Consider the following 23,395-nt stretch of genomic DNA (forward strand, 5'->3'; position numbering starts at 1 on the left):
TTTCCGTCCAGTGAATATTTTCTCTGTTTTTGCAGATATCGATGGATGTGATCCCGACCCTTGCGATCCTAACGCTACATGTGAAGACGTTCCAGCTCCTGGGACCGGTGCGACTTGCATTCCTATAGGTAATATGATTCTTTATGATGTTGCTGTTGCCAACTCCTGAAGTTATTGGTTCTGTTTAATACTTGCAACATTTTCAAATTTATTGGGAAGGAATGTTTAGTTGATAATGCATGTTGTACGTATCCATTGTCTTACATTTTGGCTGTGAAACTCATGTGGGGTTTTAATCCTTAGCCTTGTAAGAAATACGTAATTACTAAGTATGGATTCCAATGCCATTTCGTGTAGTGTTTTTTTTTTTTCTTGAATGTAATGGAGGTGAGGCTTTCACTCAGATGAAATTACTTATGTTATTATCCTAAACGATGTAATTTCATTTCTTGTACACCTGAACCAGAAACCTGCGATGAAGCCGGCGGTTACAGCTGGACTCTCGTGGATGGGGTGTGGGGATGTCACTGTGTTGAAAGCTGTTGTGGTGAGACATGGTTTTGCAATTGTTTCTTGATGGTGGTACTCTCTTCTTTTAGAGTCTTTTTCTTGAGTTGATTTACATATTACAATTTACATATACCTAGGTCATGAATAATTTTATTTGGAATGCGAATTTCTACTCTTCAAGGGCACGGCAATGCCCATATTTGTGCCTAGCACGCGAACAATTTAATTTCACAAGAAATTATTGTGTGTTTCCTCACAGATAGAGCAATCTGCAAGTCATCCGGAGATCCACACACCTGTACCCCTGACGGAAAACGTCATCATTTCCAAGGCCCGTGCAGATACACGTTCGCCAAGGACTGCGAAAACAACGACTTTACCGTAGAAGTACAACATGTACCCTCAAGCAGGAGGCCATCCGTTTCAGTTGTGCGTGAAGTCTTCGTGTACTACGACGGGTACGAAATCGGGATTCTTCAAGGCAAAGTTGTGACGGTGAGTGGCTTTGTTTTGTGTTTTTTTTCTCCTTTTTTACGCAGGAAAATGCTGTAATTGCGATTTCTCTGGAAAGACTCCTTGTTTACCCTGTTTGATTTAATTAATTGCATGTGAAATCGCCTAAATTCTGTCACATTTCCAGTACACGGTCTTCACACTGAAACTGTCTGCCAAAAATATTTACTGGTAATGATTGACGAGTGTTTTTCCAATATTTACATAGGATGACCAAAGATTCTGAATCAACGTCTCAGTCGATAACGCTTGCTCTACCTCTTAACCTTCTCCCTGCTACCTAGCTCTATCAACCAATGAGAAACTGGGTGCCAAATGGCTACTTCAGAGTGCTAAAGGTTAATAACAAACTACGCTGTTTTCCTTAAAAAGGTGAACGGACCGGGAGTGCCGCCGCCGTCGTCGCCCACTACGCTTCCCTTCAGCCTGGCAATGGACAAGATCAAGGTCAGACTGAGCGGCAGGTTCGTCCGAGTAGAGCTGACAGAATTGTGCGTGGTCATTCGCTATGATGGACGACACCGCGTTAGGGTAAGCAATTTACAGACATCTCCATTTTGAAATGTTGTTAATAGGCAGTTTGGGCAATTCTCCATTTTGACACATTGTTGTAAGATCACAGATCATAATACTAGTAACTGATAATAGTGTGGCAATAAATATTTATTGCCATGGCGAAGGTGTCTGAGTTGATCTTACTTTCTGTAAGGAAAGTACAAAAATAGGAATAAAGGTCCTGACATATACCTTATATGATGCTCTTATGACGCTGCTACAGGTGGAGATTCCAAGTAACTACCAGGACAGGCTGTGTGGCCTGTGTGGTAACTACAACGGCGACCCGTCCGATGACTTTGAGATGCAAGACGGAACCATCGCCACGAACTGGAACGATTTCGGCAATAGCTGGGAGACCGACAGCGGAACGTATGTAGTATGAACACAGGATCTATGATATACGTATAACATATGTCTAAAGATGTATGACAAAATATTATCAAATTGTGATGAAAAGACAGAAGCTGGGAACCATTTGAACTAACTATTCGATTGATGTTCATTTTTTGTCCACCTCAGTTGTCATGGTAACCCTCCTACCGGTGATCCTCCGACCGAAGGACCGTGTGATGTGGAGTATTCGGACCCGTGTAACGTGCTCACAGATACTAGCGGCCCGTTTGCTGCTTGCCATGCATATGTGGATCCTCAGGATTACTTGGAAGACTGCGTCTTCGACATGTGTGCCACAGAGGGAGAGTACCTCTGTGCAAACCTGGAGGCATACTATGAATCCTGTGTGGGCGCCGGCGCGACTCCATTCGCTTGGCGGACGGCAGATTTGTGTCGTAAGTTCCGTTCTCAAACTCATCCTATCAATGACAGAGGTTCTTCAGGCTTCTGTAGAAGAGAACAACTTCCATATTTGAAGACTATATCTCCCTCCGTAGATGTTCTTGTATTGCAGTTCTGTTCCTCTAACGATCCAATAACTGAAACTATGTTTTCGATAGCTATGGAGTGTGGAGCAAACAGCGCATACTCTTCATGCACAAGCGCCTGCCCTGCGACCTGCGTGAACCCCAACGCGCCGGCCAACTGTTTCGATGACTGTGTAGAAGGATGCGAGTGTGATGAAGGCTACATCCTAAGTGGTTTGGACTGCGTACTTCCAGAGGACTGTGGTTGCACCGACGAGGATGGATTCTACCATACGGTATGATATATAGTGACTAACTTAGTCTGCACTTAGCTATCGCGCTGCAGCTGAGTATTTCATCCGTTATTTGCAACTGAGTAAAAGCTGTGTTTGTTCTAAAAAATATAGCTTCCTCTGAAATATTGAAGCATAGCAGGGATGTACGCTGTACCAGATAAGATGGTTTCAAGTTATCATCCTTCAACCATCACCCCATTTGGCAAGTTTTCAAGTAGACAGACGATTCTACTTCATCCAACAAGGATGAAAGTGCACACCATATCAAACTGTTGGTTTCAGCTAAATCTATTCTTATTCACACCATTTTAGGTTGGAGAGGTTTGGGAAGATGATGGTGAGGAGTGTGTGTGTAATGCAGACAACGTCATCGAATGTAACGGTAAGGGAGCTTGAAAAAATACTAAAAGATTTATAGTATATTATTGCATGAGTTAGCAGAAACAATTTTCTGACTGCTTGAATTTCATACTTTATTCATTATACAGAGCATGGTAACAATATTGAACAGAAAATCTGTAAATTAACCTTCATTTTCACTTCGGAATTTTTAAATTCATCCCCATTCTGTTCAACTATTCAATTTCAGCAGTTTAACGAATAACCCAACCCCCCAAAATAAAAAGACAACGGGCTTTGACATTATGATGTTGCTATTGCGAACTCCTGAAGTTATGGGTTCGGTTTAATGCTTGCAGCATTTTTCAAATCATTGGAGGATTTTCTAGTTGATAATTAAGCTATACGTTTCCATTTTGCTTGCAACTTTTTTGGCTGTGAAATGCAAGTGCCATTGGATTTCTATCCTTGTTAACAATTATATACAGTACGAAATTGATTGTGGGTTCCAAAGCAATTTCGCGCAGTGTTGGTTGTTGAATGTGCTCGAAGTGTGGCTTTTTCTTAGATGCATTTATTCAATGTGTGCGTTCCTATCTCTTCCGAAACGATGTAATTTCATATCTATTATAGTATGACACAGCACAAAATGGTCTCAGATCCTAACATATCAGAATATAGGACACGGTAATCGGCCGGAACCCAAGATCCGACAGAATCCGAACAGATACGTACTTACACAACTCAAATTTACCTGCATTAACCAGCATATGCAGTTGTACCTTGAGCCTATCATATGTGGATATCCCTCAGCCTACCCCGAAGGAAATGGAATACATAGTCACATATAACTTCATTAATTCAGTATTGTACTTGATGGGTTGTGAAGTTGGAAATGTTGAATTGATGCATCCTTTCACAGGCCCCCAGGATTGTCTGTCAGTCTGTGAGGAAGCCTGTCAGTCTGCCATTCAGGACACCTGTCCCCCAGACGACAACGATGACTCTGACGGCAGTGACAGTTACAATGGCTCCAAACCCAGGAGGCGCTACAAGCGTACCTATGGCTCTGGTACCAAAGGCGACGGCTACAACAATGGCGGCAAACACAGCAGGGGGCACGGTGGTCGCAAAGGCAAACGTAGCTCTGACAGCAGTGGCCCCGGTGGCAGCAGTGGCTCCCACGTCTCGAGTAGCTCCAGTTCCAGCAGTGACAGCGACAGTGGCTCAGACAGCAGTCTGACAATCTGTGAGTCTATCTGTCTGTCAGTCTGTGAGCCTGATAATCTGCCAATCTGTGAGGAGGACAGCAGTGGTTCAGGAAGCGGCAGTGGTTCAGGAAGCGGCAGTGGCTCCGGAAGCGGCAGTGGTTCAGGAAGCGGCAGTGGTTCAGGAAGCGGCAGTGGTTCAGGAAGCGGCAGTGGTTCAGGAAGCGGCAGTGGTTCAGGAAGCGGCAGTGGTTCAGGAAGCGGCAGTGGTTCAGGAAGCGGCAGTGGTTCAGGAAGCGGCAGTGGTTCAGGAAGCGGCAGTGGTTCAGGAAGCGGCAGTGGTTCAGGAAGCGGCAGTGGTTCAGGAAGCGGCAGTGGTTCAGGAAGCGGCAGTGGTTCAGGAAGCGGCAGTGGTTCAGGAAGCGGCAGTGGTTCAGGAAGCGGCAGTGGTTCAGGAAGCGGCAGTGGTTCAGGAGGCAGCGGCGGAAGCGGCGGCCACGGTGGTGGAGGCGGCGGGGGTTCAGGAAGCGGCAGTGGTTCAGGAGGCGGCGGCGGAAGCGGCGGCCACGGTGGTGGAGGCGGCGGCGGTTCAGGAAGCGGCAGTGGTTCAGGAAGCGGCAGTGGTTCAAGAGGCGGCGGCGGAAGCGGCGGCCACGGTGGTGGAGGCGGCGGCGGTTCAGGAAGCGGCAGTGGTTCAGGAAGCGGCAGTGGTTCAGGAAGCGGCAGTGGTTCAGGAAGCGGCAGTGGTTCAAGAGGCGGCGGCGGAAGCGGCGGCCACGGTGGTGGAGGCGGCGGCGGTTCAGGAAGCGGCAGTGGTTCAGGAAGCGGCAGTGGTTCAGGAAGCGGCAGTGGTTCAGGAAGCGGCAGTGGTTCAAGAGGCGGCGGCGGAAGCGGCGGCCACGGTGGTGGAGGCGGCGGCGGTTCAGGAAGCGGCAGTGGTTCAGGAAGCGGCAGTGGTTCAGGAGGCGGCAGTGGTTCAGGAAGCGGCAGTGGTTCAAGAGGCGGCGGCGGAAGCGGCGGCCACGGTGGTGGAGGCGGCGGCGGTTCAGGAAGCGGCAGTGGTTCAGGAAGCGGCAGTGGTTCAGGAGGCGGCGGCGGAAGCGGCGGCCACGGTGGTGGAGGCGGCGGCGGTTCAGGAAGCGGCAGTGGTTCAGGAAGCGGCAGTGGTTCAGGAGGCGGCGGCGGAAGCGGCGGCCACGGTGGTGGAGGCGGCGGCGGTTCAGGAAGCGGCAGTGGTTCAGGAAGCGGCAGTGGTTCAGGAGGCGGTTCAGGAAGCGGCAGTGGTTCAAGAGGCGGCGGCGGAAGCGGCGGCCACGGTGGTGGAGGCGGCGGCGGTTCAGGAAGCGGCAGTGGTTCAGGAAGCGGCAGTGGTTCAGGAGGCGGCGGCGGAAGCGGCGGCCACGGTGGTGGAGGCGGCGGCGGTTCAGGAAGCGGCAGTGGTTCAGGAGGCGGCGGCGGAAGCGGCGGCCACGGTGGTGGAGGCGGCGGCGGTTCAGGGAGCGGCAAGAGTGGATCCGGAGGCAGTAACGGCGGCGGCGGCGGAGGCAGTGGCCACGGAGGCGGCAAGAGTGGCTCCGGAGGCAGTAACGGCGGCGGCGGCGGAGGCGATGGCAACGGTGGCGGTACATACGGCGGCAAAAGCGGCAAGAGCGGTGGATCTGGCGGCCGCAGTGGCTCCGGTGGCAGTGGTGGCTCCGGCAGCGATGGATCTGTTGGACACGGTGGCGGCAGCGGTGGCAAGGGCGGCTCCGGTGGCGACGGAAACGATGGCCATTACCAAAACGGTGGCAGCAGTCCAGAAGGCAGCGGTAGCTCCGGCGGCAAAGGTGGCAAAAAGTCCGGAGGTGGTAAAAAGGACGGAGGTGGTAAAAAAGGCAAAAAGGGCAAAAAGGGCTAAGGTAGCTGCAAAGGCTCACAATAGCAATGGCGACTGTGGTTCTAATGGCGTCGCTAGTGATTCTAATTAAACCATAGTCTTAATGCACTACTTACTCATGCCACCTCCATTTATGATATCCACCATTTTTAGCAGAATGTTAGATGTTCCTGATGCACTAACTTTAAAGACACCTTGGATAATCAATATGATTTCTGGTTTGATAAAAGAAAAGGGATGCTTCTGTGTGACGCTTAAAGTAAGAATTCTATTTAATCTAGAATGAACATTAATCAAAACATATCTTTATATGTTAAGACCAGAGAGATTTAATACCTGTAGAGAGGCTAAAAATAGAACTCGTGTGTACAGGGAAGCAAATGAAAATAGAAACGACAAGATCTGTTTTAAAAGTGACTTACATCAAACAATCGAAATGTTTATCTGTGTCACCTCATGCAAAAGCCAAGAACTTTATGCCAATTCCTAATGATGTAGAAAGCTATCTACGACCATAGCATGTGCAGGACAAAAGATCCAAACTAGTTCTGCTACAGTACAAAGAAAAGCTAACAGGGTGCCGAAAAAACGACATTGACCTTCGTGTTCTAAAGACCTACCAACAAACCAGATATCATTACAATCCATGCAGTCACTTTTGAGTTCTTCTGGCCGCAAATATGTGGAAACACAAATCAGCATACACGCAGACAGACTGAAAAGCTGACACACCAAAACAAAACCTCAAGTTTTAATGGAGGCAACAACACCCTGATTTGTCACGAAAGTGATATTGACCTACAAATCAGATATTGAATCGATCTGGACTTACTTGTAAAAGGAATATACAATTGTAGCTTAATGTGTAGATACATAAGGCATTTTGATGGATTTGAGATAGATATACAGATACTTACTAATTATCACATATGATGGTTAAACGAGGATAACATCTAAGTTTATTGTAATGATAGTGTTAGATTATATTGATATTACTTCGAGTTGTTAGATAGAAACCTCTTTAATGATCAATATTCAAGGCGACGTAGAAGCTAGGGATTATTTCATGGTGAAGAATGCTTCAAGTAATATTAATTAGCGATCATATCTATATCCAGTAGCTCATTATCAACAAGAGCTTCGCGACAGACATATAATTCTTTTAAGCAGCTTGGGCGTGTCTTATGATGAAGAATGTTCTAAGTATTACTTTAACAGGTTAGCGATAATCTATATCCAGTAGTTCATTATCAATAAGAAGTTCGCGACAGCCGTCTAATTCTTTTAAGCAGTTAGGGCTTGTTTTATGATGAAGAATACTTCAGAGTATTATGATAACTGATTAGCGATCATCTATATCCAGTAGTTCATTATCAATAAGAAGTTCGCGAGAGCCGTTTAATTCTTTTAAGCAGTTATATAGGGCTTGTCTTATGAAGAATACTTTAGAGTATTATGATAACTGATTAGCGATCATCTATATCCAGTAACTCATTATCAATAAGAAGCTAACGACAGTTCTTTAATTCTTCTATTACTGCATGTCAAAATAGTATTCTTTGCTGCCATAGTGTTGGTGATTTCGCTAATAGAAACATATCTTGCATTGCGTCGAAAATTCAACGTTGTGTCTAGCTATATCTCGTTAGAACATAATATCTTAATGATCATAATGTAACCATAGTGAAAGTAAGAAATCATAATAGTGTACCCAAGAAACTATAATTATGTAACCACGAAACTATAATCATGTAACCAAGAAACCATCATAATGTAACCAAGACACATGCAATAAATAGTGATAAAGGAGGATTGCGTTTTTCGTTTTATTTCCTTCTTTGGTAACGCTATGTTTCTTCAGGCTTGCTACAATGATGCGTCATAAACTAGTGTTGCAGATATCCCATATGTATGTCTTTTAATGCAAAAACTTTCATTTCCCGTTAAATACGTTCCGTCCTACTCAAATGGGTGTTTTGCATATTGCCCATGATACACCGCAGCATTAAACAAATTACTGCTCGGGCCATGGTGTCATAATTTCAAAAAAAGCAGGTCCAGACCCTCCTGTAAACACTGTTTGCGACTGAACCTAAGCATCCGGATGACCATTTCTATATTGTACTGAACAAAACGTAGATTAGATGAATGGCTTGTTCGATGCTATATGCAGTAAAAATATATAATCGTTACCGATACAGCACCGAGATATTTCATTCTATGTAGTAATCTTCAAGCAGATGTAAGGATCCGGCTCATTCTTAGTGTTTAAAGCTGTGAATCAGCCGAACCTTTACATCTGCTTGGAGATTACGTATACTGGTCGTCTTTTGGCCGTAGATGAACGCTTGCAATGTGACAGAAAAATTTGATAGAAATAATCATGTTCATGAGTATGTATTAGTATTAGGGATTAGTATTAGGGAAACTTCTGACGGGAGAATATGTCCAGTTTTAGAGCAAAAGTTCCTCATTGTGGGACTCATAACATTGAACATTGATATTTGAAAGCATGCAGGCTAAGATGCATGAATTAAAGTCGGTTTCATCACAATTTCAAAAATCCATCTATGGCCACAGCAAGTAAATTTTATGGATGACGTTCTCTGCAGACTCAAAAGTTAGTGTGCGAGGGTGAAAAAAAGGTGTGCCAAAAAAGAAGAAGAATTGAAGCGATGAAACATGATATCACAACAGACAAGTCTTTTTCCTGTTTTCAATAAAACAGTAAGTAACACTGGTGCCAGCATTGAAATCAATTAAGATCTTTTTGGGTATAGCACATCAAGAACGCAGAGACAAGGCTTCCCGTACACTGGGCTCGGAAGTCTCCCGGGGACAGACTGACTGTGACTACATGATGCTGACTCACTTCAGCTGAAGTTCTTTCCACTATATATTGCTGTCGATCAGGTGGTAAACCCCAGAACAGCATTTCTTTTTCTACCCTACCCTATCCTATACAGTTTTGTCACACTTTTGCCTTTAAAATCATGCTGTAGGGGTAGTATTCATAGAATTGGCATTTAGTAATCGTAAAATGACCCCAAATCGCCATTATTTGCTTTTTTTCCAATCACGCAAGCACTAACAGTGACATACGGGTCAATAACCTCTGCAGACACACTATCTGACAGTCAGAGCAGTGTTCACAGTCAGGCCAGAGAATTCATCTTTCCAGAGGGAGGGAATAGCCAAAATGGGACCCCTGATTGGCCAGATACCAAAAGGTATCGGCAACCAGTCAGAACGTTGGAAACTGCAACTTTGCCCTTGAAGTTTGCGGTAAACTGATAACCTATGTAGGAAAATTATTCGAGATAATGAAAATAGACCTATACATCTAACAAATCAGATGGTTATTTTGTCTAAATGTTTTTGTTGAAAATGTGCTGCCGCATGCCTGTCCCCGCCTTAACTGTCGTGCCTCAGAAAAACGACGTCTGTTTTATTTTGTATTCAATTGCAACAGGTTGACAGTTAGACAATAGTCTACTCAAACCGCATGACATACGTTAATTCATCTAACGTTTGCTACATAATAATGAATCTATGCACTTGTTAGACCCTTCTTTACTTTACAGATCTGCCGAATCAGGAAAAATGACAGATTGAAACTCATTAGTCAGGTGGACTGTCAAATATACAGAAAAAAGAGTTCAGCATGTCTTGATCTATCACTAGAAATCGATCTTCATAAGGCAACTGAGTTAGATATAAACCTTTATTACTGTCTCAAGAAACACACTAAGGGTGGTTGTATTCTGAAGTATGATCTTTAATACAATGAAATGTTCCTGCTGTTTCGACACAATTGGATCTATAAAAAAAGTGGAAGATACCATCAATTCTATCGGCGGCGGAAGACCCTTTATAATGCATGTAAAATTGGATTTAACCCATGCTAAGTGATCAGTCAAGCTATTACAACATTGATCAAACTGCATCAGCTTATTACAAAAACAAATTACAAAATGCATCACATTGTGGCGAGTTACAGTTTATCGATGCCAAAAATCGTATCATCTTACGGACAAAATTTAAAAGTGTACGATAAGGTTTTTGAATGGGAAAATATTTAATAGCAGAAGTAACGAGCCCATACATAAGTATAGAAATTATAGAAAATGATCTTGCGAATGAATTTGAAGTTCTTCTCGATCGCAGAGTCATCTCGTTTAGAATGAGTCTTCAGAAGAGTCGTTGTCTTCTGACCAGTCGTTGTTGATGCCACCTGTGTAGCCGTTACCAAGTGAGTCACCAACAATGTCTGAGTCTTCCGAGCTCGAGGAGTCGCTGTCTTTTAAACGGTTGTTGTTGATTCCACCTATGTGGCCGTCGCCATCTGAACGACCAACATTGTCTTCCTCTTCCGAGGAGTCGCTGTCTACCAACCATTCGAAGCTAATATCACCTCTACATTCGTCACCGGACAAGTCGGCCGACCACCCAACCATGTCCTTGGAAAGCAGCTCGGGAAAATAACCGACGAAAACGGGAAAACGTCCCGTCTCGTCTGGCCCCTTGCACGGGCAACTGTAACAGGACATACCTTCAAAGTAACAGGTGTTGCAGTCGTCACAAATTTTATCCAGTTGTTTGAGTAACTATTTTTGGGAGTTCCAATCTTTGTCTAGATTGCTGGCCATATGGATATCAGGGGGCCATGATTTGTGCTAGTAAGACCGGGTGTAAAAACCCAAAGGGGCGAGTATGCCGCTCCCGGGATTAGAACCCCCGCCTATCCCGATCCGCACGGCTTGGGAAATCAACGCGATAACCACTAGGCTAAAAGGTCCGGACCAGTTAGGCTGGTCAGTTAGTGGCGGTTGATCCCCACTGTTACACGGGCACCTACATGTAACGGCACGGTCTCATCTGATCTACGATTTTCATGTCGTTACATTTTCAAGCAGGCGGTGACAGAACCAACCGGTAATAATGTAATTATAAGGCGGTGTTTTCTATAACAAGACACATGGATTTTGTACGACACATTCCCAAGTATACTTTGCGATCGTACGACAATCGTACATATGTACGACGAATTTAAATCGGACCCTAATAATGTACAAAAAATAACCTGTTGATACTAGCAAGGAGGTTTTATATAAAACCTCCTTGATACTAGCTAACATATCTGTATATTATACATTGTTTGTGTAGCTGGAGTGGACGATTAATTGGAGTTTACATTGTATATTCACGGTAAGAAACGCATATTCATATGATTGGAGGTAAAAATCTATCTTGTGTTTGTGTGTGGTGGAAGGTTTTTTATTGCTTGTTTGTTGTTTGTTGTTTTTGTTTGCGCTACTAGTAATCCGCATTTATATTGTCGGATTAAATGCATTTCCTTTTGTGTTCAGTGTAAAACACCTATACACCCCAATCCATGCTGGTCTTTTTCTCCACCTACACATCATGTCAATGGTTAATGAAAATGAGACTGCATAACGACATGACAAGATTTATTTTACTCTTCTGTATGTCCATTGTAGATGCATGTCCTAATAGCATGTGTTTACAAGTTATATGGACATCAAGCAGGTATACGTAGTATTATTACAAGTAAAAGCTTGAAGTATGGTAATGTACTGTACATTTCTACATACAGTAAATGAAGATAATGAAAATATAGATGTCTATACTATGATATGTACAAAATCTACATCTATCTTAGGGTTATATACAATTGTACAATCTATTGCACAGGTTCTAAGATTTAGGCACGCTTTTTATACTTCCCTATCATACAGTGTAGGAATTTTCACATCTGAAAAATTACATTGCTAATTCATAAACAATCGCATTAACAATTTTACAAGATTCCAACAGCACATGGCACTACACATATGCCTTGTACAAGGACTGTTTCTCAAAGATTGCCCCTAACTTGTTTACAGTCCTAATCTTTGAGGCTGACGAAAGATAGCAAATGCTGTCTGAAATGTCTGTTTCAAAATTTTATCCAGTTGTTTGAGTAACTATTTTTGGGAGTTCTAATCTTTGTCTAGATTGCTGGCCATATGGATATCAGGGGGCCTTAACCTTTAACCTTACCCACAATCCCTTTTACTGTGAGGTGGCTTATTGAAGGAGGCTGAAATTGCATATGTGTGATACTTAATATCTTTAAAGGCCACATCAAAGGTATTTCTACCTGTCAACCCAGTTTCTCTTTGAAAGGTAAAGTATGATGTGATAATGGAGAAAGATGATGTATAGTATTTTATGACCAGTTTCAGCCTCCTCACATGTTAATCAGACATTACCTGAAGTCCATTAGGAAAAACCATTGATGAGAATCCCTCTTATTAACTCAAATATCTATCACACATGGTACAACCCAAAATCATTTCAGAATCAATTTTTAAAAAACTACCAGGGCAGTGTGTATAGCTAGGAGTGAGATGATGTGCAATTTCAGCATACAAAAAGTTGTGACAAACACATTTATAATCTATGGTAAGCAAATGATCATAAGTTTGACGATTGACACTAAAAACAAACAAATCAATACTCGATAATGCATGATAATTCAAAAACCATTTCACATCTTCACAGACAGGAAAAGCTGCTTGCGTCACAATAGATTCAAGCTATTTTCGTCAAGTTAACTTTCCAATGTGCCTAAAGAAGCTAGATACAAGTTCAGTACTTTCAAATGTGAGGCAGACATGCTCAAACGATGTACTTGATGTACACATGTTTACCCTTGTAACACCAGCAGTTTGGTGGTCTCCCAATGACCAGATTTCTTCACCAATTAAAGATCATAATGGATGCCATCTAGGGGTGGATACCGGTTCGGCCGGACCGGTTTGGACCGGAAAAACATGCAATAACCGGGTCAAAAAAACCGAAAGTCGTGAACCGGTTTTTTGGACCCGGAAGTGAACAAAGTAGAAATATTAGAACATTTAGATACCTCCTCAGTTCTCTGGCCACAGAAGGGGAAAAATAGCTTTTAGTTTTTAGAGAATGCGACTAGATTTAAAATCACGGTCGCACGGTGCGACAATCAAAAATTAAGACCTGCGCCAGGATAATGGCTGGAGAACTAAGCGGTAAGCCGAAAATATTTAGATATTTAAATATTCCAACGCTACCGCGAATATCGTCGGTGAATTTTCTATCATGTTCCCACACCCGCGGTACAAAAACTATCCGTTCCTAGTGGCAGAGTTACCCATAGAAATAAAGGATATAAGTTTCTCTCTTTTGTGATGTATTTGTTTGATTTGTAAAATGTTTCAAACGCCAGAAATTTACCGACGAAACTGAGCGCTAGCCGTGCGCTTCGGGTCTGGACGAATCGCCATGATGTTTTTAGACCGCAGCAGAATGAAAAGCCTGTTTCCTGCGCTCATTTTTACACCTGTTCAAGCGATAATTTTTACGAACAAACATCGATAAATCAATTCAAGTAAAGTTTTATCCCCCAAAATATTAAATTTTCTTTTTGTCACCGGTATCATTTCAAAGCTCATGATCTGCCCGTCCTTATGGTACTAGTTTCATTCTGCCGCGGTCTATAATGCATAGCAAAGCTTTCTCCATGCGGTCGGCCTGTCATTGGATGGCCGCGCCGTGCGGTCCTGACGCGCGAAATTTGAACTGCGCGTTTCAAAGGAACCGAAGATATTTGACTGGGCCGGCACAAACAGATAATTTTCGATACTATTGAGCAAGAATTTCAAGGATATTAAAGTATTTTGGATTATTTGAAGACAGGGGGTGGGGGTGAAAAAAAATGCCTGTAAAAATGTTGAACTTGATGCCAGCAGTGAAGTTTCAAATTATGGAATGTGACTTTATTTGTTTTGGTCATGAAACCAATAGATAAGTTTTAGAGTTATCTATTTATTTATCATTCAAGGTTATGTGAATCATTACTTGCCTTGTTCCAAGTAAAAAATACCATTGTGTATTTTTCAACTTGTTGAACTTGAGGCACCGTGGCCCCCGGATAGGGGCCAGCCGGCGAACCTATGCCCAATTTTTTCAAAAATCCCAATATATATCACTTAAGCTTATGTCATTTTTAATGTCATCGCAAATGGTCATGTGAATCGTTGCTTGCCTTGTTCCAAGTTGAAAATACCATTGTGTATTTTTTTACTGAACTTGAGGCACCGTGGCCCCCCGGATAGGGGCCAGCCGGAGAACCTATGCCCAATTTTTCTAAAAATCCCTCGTACTAGTATCATTTAGTATGTAGGAAGCTATTGAATGAATTGAATTGCCAATTGTTCTGCAGGAGTTAACTATCAAGATCTGTTTTCTTCATTAGTTTTTTTTAAATTTAGTTCGGACTCAGGAGATTTTATCTGAAGCAACTAATTTTGTTTTGATGAAATAAAAGTCTGCTTGTTAGTCACTTACAAAAAGAGCATTGAAAATAAGTGCAATATTCAAATACATAGATTCTATTGGTTTGATATTACGCTAATGTATCAACTAGACAGGGTCAGGTTTAGGTTCAGGTCCGGACCTGAACCTAAACCTCTGGACCTGAACCTGAACTCGAACCTGATTGAGCCGAACCGGTATCCACCCCTAATGCCATCTGAAACGTCTGTTTATATCAAATTTCTCCAGCTCCTTGAATAACTTTTGTATTGTGCTTCAAATTACATGTACCTGCATGTCTAAACTTTCTTGACGTACCTACAGGTATGTTTTGCAGCTCCTCAGCATTGGTTTGACTGGTGGCAGCTGAAGTCCTATATGGCCTGTTTGGTCCTTAATCTAAATGAAAATGTCGAAGGTACCATGGTCCCATTTGTTGTCTAAGTTATCAATATTTTTCTATGGTATACTTCTACCTCTAGATCTAAACATTTGAAAACATACTTCATATCTGACTTCTGAGTGCCATTTTTTGTTACATCACAAGGCCTACCAAGAGTAACACATAGTAGCTTAGTAATACATACTCACATGTTATAGTAGTTGGTCACTGAAGATTTGAAGCAGCCTCTTGCATTGCATTTACAGATCTAGAAAACAAACTGCTATCTATGTTCTGGTAGCAGCCGGGCTAACTGTGAATTCAGACCGTTGTGTAAAAAGTTTTCCGAGACTACGCTTGACGACCGTCTGGACAACACTTCCCTCGACGGTTGGAAGGGGTGGTCGGGGTCTTTTATCTCCGTGGCGCGTTTGTACAGGTTGGCGGCGGTCTCGTAGTTCTTAAGGTCGTAATGTAGCACCGCCAGGTTCCGCAGGGTTTCTGCCACCCGAGGGTTGTTGGGGCCGAAGTTGTCCTCGTATATCTGCAACGCTTTCTCGTACAGCGGTAACGCATCCGAATGTCTTCCCTAGAGAGATGACGCAATTGTTATGTTTAGTGATACAAGCATTCTGAGACACGACACAGGGAAGGACAAAACGACCTAGAGGACATACAAAGCAACCTGGACTAGCCAATACATAGTGAACTAGACCTTCAGATCAGGGCAACCTAGCCTATAACCAGGGCAAAATGAGAGCCATTACACTGATTGGTCAATATATTAAACTCGACTGAGCTGACCTGGTTGGACTGCAGCACTGCCAGGTTGACCAGTGCAGTGGCAACACTAGGGTGACTGTCTCCAAACACTTTCTCTCTCATAGCCAGGGCTTGTCTGTACAGGGGCTCGGCTTTATCAAAGTTGTTCTGAAAAATAATACATGTATCATGTCGTTAGTTTTAATCTTTACCCCACAGTTCTGAAATTAATGGTTAATAATCTGCCCCCAAGGTGTGTATTGTATCATAAGGCCTGTTACACATGATAAACTATCGAGTGAGCGAAGCTAATAACAAATTCCTGAAAAGAAATAACCAAAATCTCCATAATGCAATGGTACAAACATTGAGTGTTCTGTTATCTAAGAAAGGGTCAGTTTTGATCAGAAGTGGTCTGTAACTCCAATAATGGTCCATTTTTTATTATCTAAATTACATATTCTAAATGTACAGAATGAACACATTACAGTAAGTCCCTTTAACTAACTTGGTGCATAAGGGAGCAATATAATGACACATGCAAAACATACCAACAATATCTAATTATTATGATAACAAGTTCACACTGATACAAGAAGGACACCTACCTGTTTCTTGTAGACTGCAGCCAGATGGCGGATAGTTGATGCCACAGCGGGGTGGTCTGCCTGAAAGGCCTCTTGGCGTAACTCTAGTGCTCTCTCATACAGCGGTTCCGCTTTGGCGTACTCTTTCTTCTCAACGTACAGAGAAGCCAGATTGTGCAGGGACTGTGCACAGTCAGGATGGGAGGCATCTAGTACAGACTCCCGCATGGACAGGGAGTGCTGTAACAACTTCTCAGCCGTTCTGAACAGAGACAAGAGCAATAACAGGATTAAAACAAAGGTGGCGTTGTGTTGACATAACGGTTAGGGTGTTTGGCCAAGAACCTAGAGGTCCTGGGTTCCAACCCGCTGATCACGGTGGTCACGTTGCTATGGATCTGTCAGCGTTGTTATGCAAAAGTTTCCCGCCCACAAGCGGGGGTGCCATTAGCCGGGCGGTATAAAATAACAACAACACAAATCTTGCACAAAATAACGCATGATCTGATTATCGCACTAAGAAAAAAATACATGCACACACAAACTACATTAGTTCACTTTGAAAATCCGTATAATATACGAGTTGACCGCGAACACGGCGCTTCAAATTACCCGCGTTTGATACGTGTATGTATAGGTTACTTTCGGTCATTGAACTTTGAACCTATGGACTTTTTGGTCTAATTTACGTAGCAAACAATAGTTTTATACATACTTTAGACTTAAGGAACTTTGAATTCAATTTCTATTGAGTAGTTTTTGATGTCTGAGAGATTTTAACTTATTTCGCCAATTTGTTTGGACGTCTTCTCCCATAGTTCCCTATCGGCCCAATAGAATCTTATAATTTTTTTTCAAGATGGTGGCTAGATAGTTGGCTTTCGGACGATTGTTTTTTTGTCGAATTCTAGCGTTGGTATCGGGAGATATCACCCAAAATACGAATCGAACGCTTTATTTAGAACTTCACGTGGAAGAATGGTTATGTTCTGGAAAGATAATGAGCTTGTCGGTAAAGATCACAGTACTTCGCTAGCGTCTGTTCTGGGGCGGTTAATCCAGATGCAAATGAGTGGGAAATACCTCCATTGTATTTGTCACCCGGACCAAGCGAGATAATTACCCGCGAATTTCAACTACCAACGAGGCCACGAGGGTTTGTAGAGACAGAAACCTCGACCAATTTCTAATAAAAAGACGCCTGAACGGTACCATTGGTGATTGAAATACGCGTGGGTAAAATAATGTAAAAAAAAATACACGAATAAGACCCGCAAGTGTGTTATCTGAAGAAACCAGAACATGGCGTCGGAACATGGCGTCGGTTTGAAAACAAAGGAAAATCCAGTTCTGCTGTCAAACAATCACACTCTGATCTCTTCCGTATTTCCCCAGCAGTTGATTTACTCATTGATTTACTCATGGGTATTTTTATACAACGTGCATCTCCTTTGTATAGGAATGCACAATTTTTTCCTACCAGTCAAAGCGGCCAGGAAATTTTTAGTGTCAGCACAAGCCGACACATTCGGCATATCAAACGCTGGCGTGTACACTGTTACCACGATGGAATTACGGTCTTTAGACCGCGTTATAGTACAAAAATGACGAGAAGGAGTTTGTTATTAGAAAGAATACGTTTTTAGATCGGAAAACGTAGGGTGTGATTATTGAGTGGCTGTGTAGGACAGCGCCAGACACGTCAGTACACCAGTTCTTGTCAAACACGCAAATGTATCAAGGTGAGTGCTACGTTTTGGGGTCTCTGTATGTGGTAAAATTCAATGTTTTTGTTTACAATGAAAATATTTGACTTCATCTATGAACTATTCGAATTCTATTTGTTAATTTTAATTTTCTGCGTGTTTAAGAAAGTAATGTACGGAATAAAGGCCGGGGTATTGTTTATCATATCGGCGGGTTCTGCGGCGTCTCCGGCGGTTGCGCATATAGTCTAGAACCCTCGGCGGGGAATTACGGTGAGTTATGGCGGAAACTGCGATTTCTTGATGGCCTTAGTTTGGGCGTTCTGTGTGGTAGGATAGACCAAAATATAGCTAAGAAAGAATTGAAACGGTGGTGAAATGAAAGCTGGGGTATTGTTAATGTGTTAACCAGAGAACAATAGAGGCGGAGACAAGGCGTGCATTTGAAAAGGACAAGTTCGCGGGCAAAATCCTGCTCGGCTTGGTGCAACCAAAACAAATCTAGTTCCCGCCTGCAAAGGCGTAAACCAATCAGCTACTGTTGCCAGTAGTGACAGGGGTGATTGACATCGATTCCTCATCAATATGCATGCTTTACAAGTGAGGAAAAATCAAGGCCTTTTTGACCACCGTGGATGTTGTGTGCCCTTGTGAGAAAGGCACAATGTTGTGCCCATGTGGGAAAAGCACTTTATACAATTTGCCTCACTCCACCCAGATGCAGGTGTAAAAACGGGTACCTGACTTTGGCGACATGATTATCACACTCATTCCCTTGTTCCTCATTTTGCAAGGGCCGAGTGCAGTCATAAATCAATTAGATTGGATTTATTACCTGATAGTCTGCCTCAAACTTCATTGTCTTGAAGGTCGGCATGCGCTTTGGCGGCTAACCTTCATAACTACATGTATATTATATAGTTTCTGAAGGTCACATTATAAAACTACAAATTTGTCCTTTGTATGAAAGACCATAGAAATGTATAGGCCTAAGAAAAAAAAAATGTTGTGTGTCCGGTTACAGTACTGTCTAGAAAAATGAAGTTTGTAGGTAGGGATTCTCTTTTTTTACTATATAATGTACTACAGTACCTTTTTTTTTTTCAAAAAGATTTTGGTAGCAAAGTAACAGTTTAACATTGCATGTCTGAGATTATCAGCAGTTGCACATGGGTTAGATACAACACAAGTGCCCGGTACAAATAAAACAAAGGGAAAATAAAGGAAAGACGCTAAGGAACATAAACAACTGATTTCGTGTGTGCAAAGGACAGGACAAGTGGATTTAGTGAGTTAGTAATACATTTATTTACCTATATACAAGGACATGTAGGAATGGTTTCCCTATAGGCCTTATCATCATGGTGGTGCAGGACTTACCCCAAGTACCCCTGGAGGTAGAACAGTACTCCTAGTTCATTGAGCGAGCGAGCCAGGGCCGGGGAGTCAGGACCCAACGACAACTCCTCAAGGTGTACTGCTCTCTTCCGCAGAAACTCCAGCCCAGCCTACAGTACATATAACATGTTTTTATTCACTACTGATTAACACTGTGACTGTGATATTAAGCCAATAAAGTAACAAGTCATGCACTACTTAGTCCACAGTGATTGATGTTTCCATGAATAGTTTCATCAGGTTGGTGAGTGACTGAATAACAAAGTTTTAAAAAAATGTAATTAGTATTCACGACCAAGGAAATTATTACAGCCGATGTTTTGATGACCATCTGTCATCTTGTTCGGGGCAATTTTCCTGCCAGCCGGACGTGGGCCTGGCCAACCTTCCCATCCTGACAGTCTCTGGTTACACCATCTTCTACATGCACCTTCACTCCTGTCACTCAACAATATTCAAATAACTATGGACGCACACCAAAATAAACAAACACACAGACCGAAAACAATACATGTACCTCCATTTATATGGAGGTAAAAATACTTACAGATCTTAGGCGGGAATTTTCTGGTGACCTCTTCCTAATGGTGACAGCTCTCTTGTGAAGTGGCTCAGCTACGTCAAACCTATGCAAGAAAAACAACAGTTAACAATAAAGTAAGTACTCAACCTCATGAGAGATAGAAATACTTTTTTCTTATTCTGACTCATTTTCTTTTTCCTGACACATTCACCGAAAAAATAGTTTAAAACGTGCTTTCACATTAAATTTGTATCCCTGTGGGTTGATTCTACAATGTAACAAAAATTGATTTCTTGTCTAAACCAACTAAGTGTATCTTCAAAGTGACCATTTTTGCTCCAGTCCAGACATATTTTGGCTTTTCAACTTTCTTCCTGCTTCCTAACCTCCGAGCCTATATTCCAAAAGGCTATTTTCAGTAAATGTAAACTTAAGGTCATTTAGATGTACACAGGTCATAATCTAGATGTGTTAGGAACATTACCTTGGGAAGGCCTATACTGATGTAACAAAATTGGGGTGGCAGAAAACATTACAATTTTCCCTTCAAACATCTGCTTGGAGATAAGACTGGTTGCTCACTTGTTCTGGCGCTGGTACAACAGTGCGAGGGCCTCCAGCTCTCTGGCTACTTGGTGATGATTGCTACCGAACGCATTCTGGTAAATATCAATAGCCTGTTTGTACAGGGCCTCGGCAGTGTTGAACTTCCCCCAGTGTGCGTACAACCCGGCTAGGTGGTGGAGCGCGCTGGCCACGCTAGGGTGGTCGGGATCTAGACTCGTCTCTCTCAGTTCTAGAGCCCTCTGGAGGGGGGGTACTGCCAGAGTCAACAGGCTCAGGTCTTTAAGGAACTTCCCAAGGAGTTCGTACAAGCTGGCCAGCTTGGAGGACGTCACATCACTCATACCTGGGATAACCGGAGATTACAGTGGTTAGGAGTCAGTCAAGTTGTATAATACTCGAGTTAAAGGCATACTCAACTACAAAGGAATAAATTATCAAGTCCGTGTGAGTTCCATACATAATTTTTGGATAAGTGTGTAAAGTTTGCAACCAAAGAAGTCCTTTTTTTAAATTTTGACCAATTGTTGTTCAGCCTGGTTATTGAACTGAAAAAACAACTTCTTTTGCCGCGAACTTTACCTAAGACAAAAAATGTCAATACAGAACTCATACAGACTTGATATACGCACAAGTGTGATAGCCCCGTAAGGCAAGGTACAAAATGAAAGCTATGGCTGGGTTTACACATCCATTTTCAGAGTCGACTCCAACTCATTGAGTCTACTTGGAGTCGAATTTGACTCAAAAACGCATGTGTAAGCCCAGCCTATATCTAGCTAGGTAAGCTAAGGGGTAATTAAGTTAAGGTAATGACAATATTGCGACCAACCATCTTCCAGCATCTTCAGTGCATTCATGTACTCTGTGGCCATGGCGCTTTTCTCCACACCCACGAATTGCCAGTAGGCCAACAGCTCTGCACAGCGCCCCCTAGAGGAGAGATAATGTACTGCAGACTCAACATTGACAGAACAATGGGTAATTATAAAAAATCAAATTATGATAAAATAATGCAGATGTGAATAAAGGACTTAGTCATGCAGATAAGAGTATATAATTTCATCTTTAAGTTAACATCAAAAAAAGTTACTTCATTTCCCTGGGTAAACTAATGATGTATACCTTATAGTGTTTCCTGTTTACAAAATTGTCTTTAATATAATATTTTTTACAAAACCAGAAAAAAGCTTGCATGTTAAAGGTCGCTGAGCTTCTATGTATGTATTTCAAACTAACAAAGCTGTGTAACATTGGTCCAGGAACAATTTCATAAAAAAAACATTGGCCCGATTTACATGTGTATGCACCCATTTCTGGGTCAATGGGGAATCGACTCAGAAGACGTGTGTACAAATATGGCAATCTTTTACTGTGCCAGAGGAAAACAAAGTTACTGTAAAAAAATCAGTTATTAATCTGTACCTTGTGTAGAGGTTCTGGAAGACACTGAGGTTGACCACGACAGCGTGAAGATGTTGTACATCGCCTAAAACCTGCAGTAGCCATGGAGCCTCATCCACAGCCCGCCACCAGGTCTGCACAGGTCTACATGGAACAATTCAGTCACATTATGGCAGATATGTGATATGCTAAACTCTGGGAAACATTGTTTGGATTGTAAAATGCTGCTTGCAGACCCCTAATCTTGTCAAAAAGTGTGGTGGGATCTTTAACATGAGGCTCTGATCCTCAAACATGGAAAAAATGTCCTAACATCTAATCTGGAGGACTGCAACCCCTTCCACTTACTGTAATTCAGGCTATGGTAGCTATATATAGGGGCGTCAAGGGGTCCATTGGATGCCCTATACTAAAAGACTTTACTAATTAGACACCCTCTTTAGCAGGAGGACACATTAAAGACGTCCTGTTTTCCTGCTAATTACAGTATTACACAAGTCTTCTGTTCCCTCCACACACACTGCAACAGTGACTGTTGTAACACTGCAACAGTGACTGTTGTAACAGTTGTTTTTCTCACACCAAACACTGGTGCAGCTTGGCCTGGCGACATTAAGAAAATGAGACAAAATAGAAAGCCCCACCAAAAACGCCTAAAATCATTGTCAAAAACCAGCTGGAGCTGAACCTCTGCTTGGAGATAACTACTGTCAGTAATGTGCTAGTCAGAATCTGGGTCCACAGAATTTGACACCATACATAACGTTACAACCAAACTGTTGATTTTGTATACCTGACCATTCCTTATGACAACATTAACATTCACATACAACAGCTGACAAATTGTTCCCAACACATCTCTGTCAAAAAGTAGAATTGTCAAACAAAAACATACAAATTTAAAATATTTGACGGACATGCAGCCACTCTCTCATTGGTTATACCACTGATTGCCATTCTCCCATTGGTTTAACTGCTATATTGTGATGGACCGTCAGGTTTGGTATACTACCATCAAACCCTGTTCACTTTCCGTGCAAATTAGAAAAATCTTAAGTTACCTGATAAAAGTGGAAAAGTAATCCACCAGTTTCTGTCGAGTCTGTTTCAGGTCTTTGTTGCTGCTCAAGAATTTTCTGTCCACAGCATCTTGTGCCTGATGGAACACAAAAGACATTATTAACATTTCACTTCACTTCAAAGTTCATCTGTGTTGGTAGAAGTCATTCTGAATCAAAGTTGTACTGCAAATTGCCACCACAAAAATTAGATTTATTCAAATTTTCAACAGATCAAATGCAATCTGTGTCAAGGAGTCTTTGCCTTTGGTGAGTCACAGAAGCAGCTCATTCTTTGACACAGACCAAAGTTGATCAGTTAAATTAAGGTAAGTCTAATTTTCAAGGAAGGAAATGCTTCTCATTGCAGGCCCCACTCCCAAGGTGTGGCCAAAAACAGTTCCTTCATTGTGCATTGTATAAACTACTGACGTTTCTGACTTGTCAAGGCGATGAGTCCAGAATGGCAGCAGAGAACACCGGCAGTATATGATGA

General features: G+C 42.5%; 2 protein-coding genes across 2 annotated transcripts in view; one reads left to right on the forward strand and one right to left on the reverse strand.

The window, feature by feature from the left end:
• The window catches only part of LOC136440650 (IgGFc-binding protein-like), a 42,789-nt gene extending 34,819 nt beyond the window's left edge, over positions 1 to 7,970 (forward strand). Inside the window, exons 35-44 of the mRNA XM_066436741.1 lie at positions 36 to 128; positions 467 to 547; positions 770 to 1,005; positions 1,396 to 1,554; positions 1,802 to 1,950; positions 2,101 to 2,369; positions 2,535 to 2,737; positions 3,050 to 3,119; positions 3,999 to 4,625; positions 4,672 to 7,970. Coding sequence (XP_066292838.1) covers positions 36 to 128; positions 467 to 547; positions 770 to 1,005; positions 1,396 to 1,554; positions 1,802 to 1,950; positions 2,101 to 2,369; positions 2,535 to 2,737; positions 3,050 to 3,119; positions 3,999 to 4,625; positions 4,672 to 6,251 — 3,467 coding nt within the window. The 3' untranslated portion in view covers positions 6,252 to 7,970. The remainder of the gene's footprint in view (positions 1 to 35; positions 129 to 466; positions 548 to 769; positions 1,006 to 1,395; positions 1,555 to 1,801; positions 1,951 to 2,100; positions 2,370 to 2,534; positions 2,738 to 3,049; positions 3,120 to 3,998; positions 4,626 to 4,671) is intronic.
• A 3,644-nt stretch (positions 7,971 to 11,614) lies between these two features.
• The window catches only part of LOC136440220 (nephrocystin-3-like), a 29,023-nt gene continuing 17,242 nt past the window's right edge, over positions 11,615 to 23,395 (reverse strand). Inside the window, exons 21-29 of the mRNA XM_066436114.1 lie at positions 22,903 to 22,997; positions 21,863 to 21,985; positions 21,270 to 21,370; positions 20,456 to 20,783; positions 19,898 to 19,976; positions 19,333 to 19,460; positions 16,268 to 16,508; positions 15,702 to 15,827; positions 11,615 to 15,486 (exon numbers count right to left, since the gene is read on the reverse strand). Of these exons, the coding sequence (XP_066292211.1) occupies positions 15,181 to 15,486; positions 15,702 to 15,827; positions 16,268 to 16,508; positions 19,333 to 19,460; positions 19,898 to 19,976; positions 20,456 to 20,783; positions 21,270 to 21,370; positions 21,863 to 21,985; positions 22,903 to 22,997 (1,527 nt within the window). The 3' untranslated portion in view covers positions 11,615 to 15,180. The remainder of the gene's footprint in view (positions 15,487 to 15,701; positions 15,828 to 16,267; positions 16,509 to 19,332; positions 19,461 to 19,897; positions 19,977 to 20,455; positions 20,784 to 21,269; positions 21,371 to 21,862; positions 21,986 to 22,902; positions 22,998 to 23,395) is intronic.

This window comes from Branchiostoma lanceolatum, chromosome 8, assembly GCF_035083965.1.
Source record: "Branchiostoma lanceolatum isolate klBraLanc5 chromosome 8, klBraLanc5.hap2, whole genome shotgun sequence".
Taxonomy (NCBI): Eukaryota; Metazoa; Chordata; class Leptocardii; order Amphioxiformes; family Branchiostomatidae; genus Branchiostoma; species Branchiostoma lanceolatum.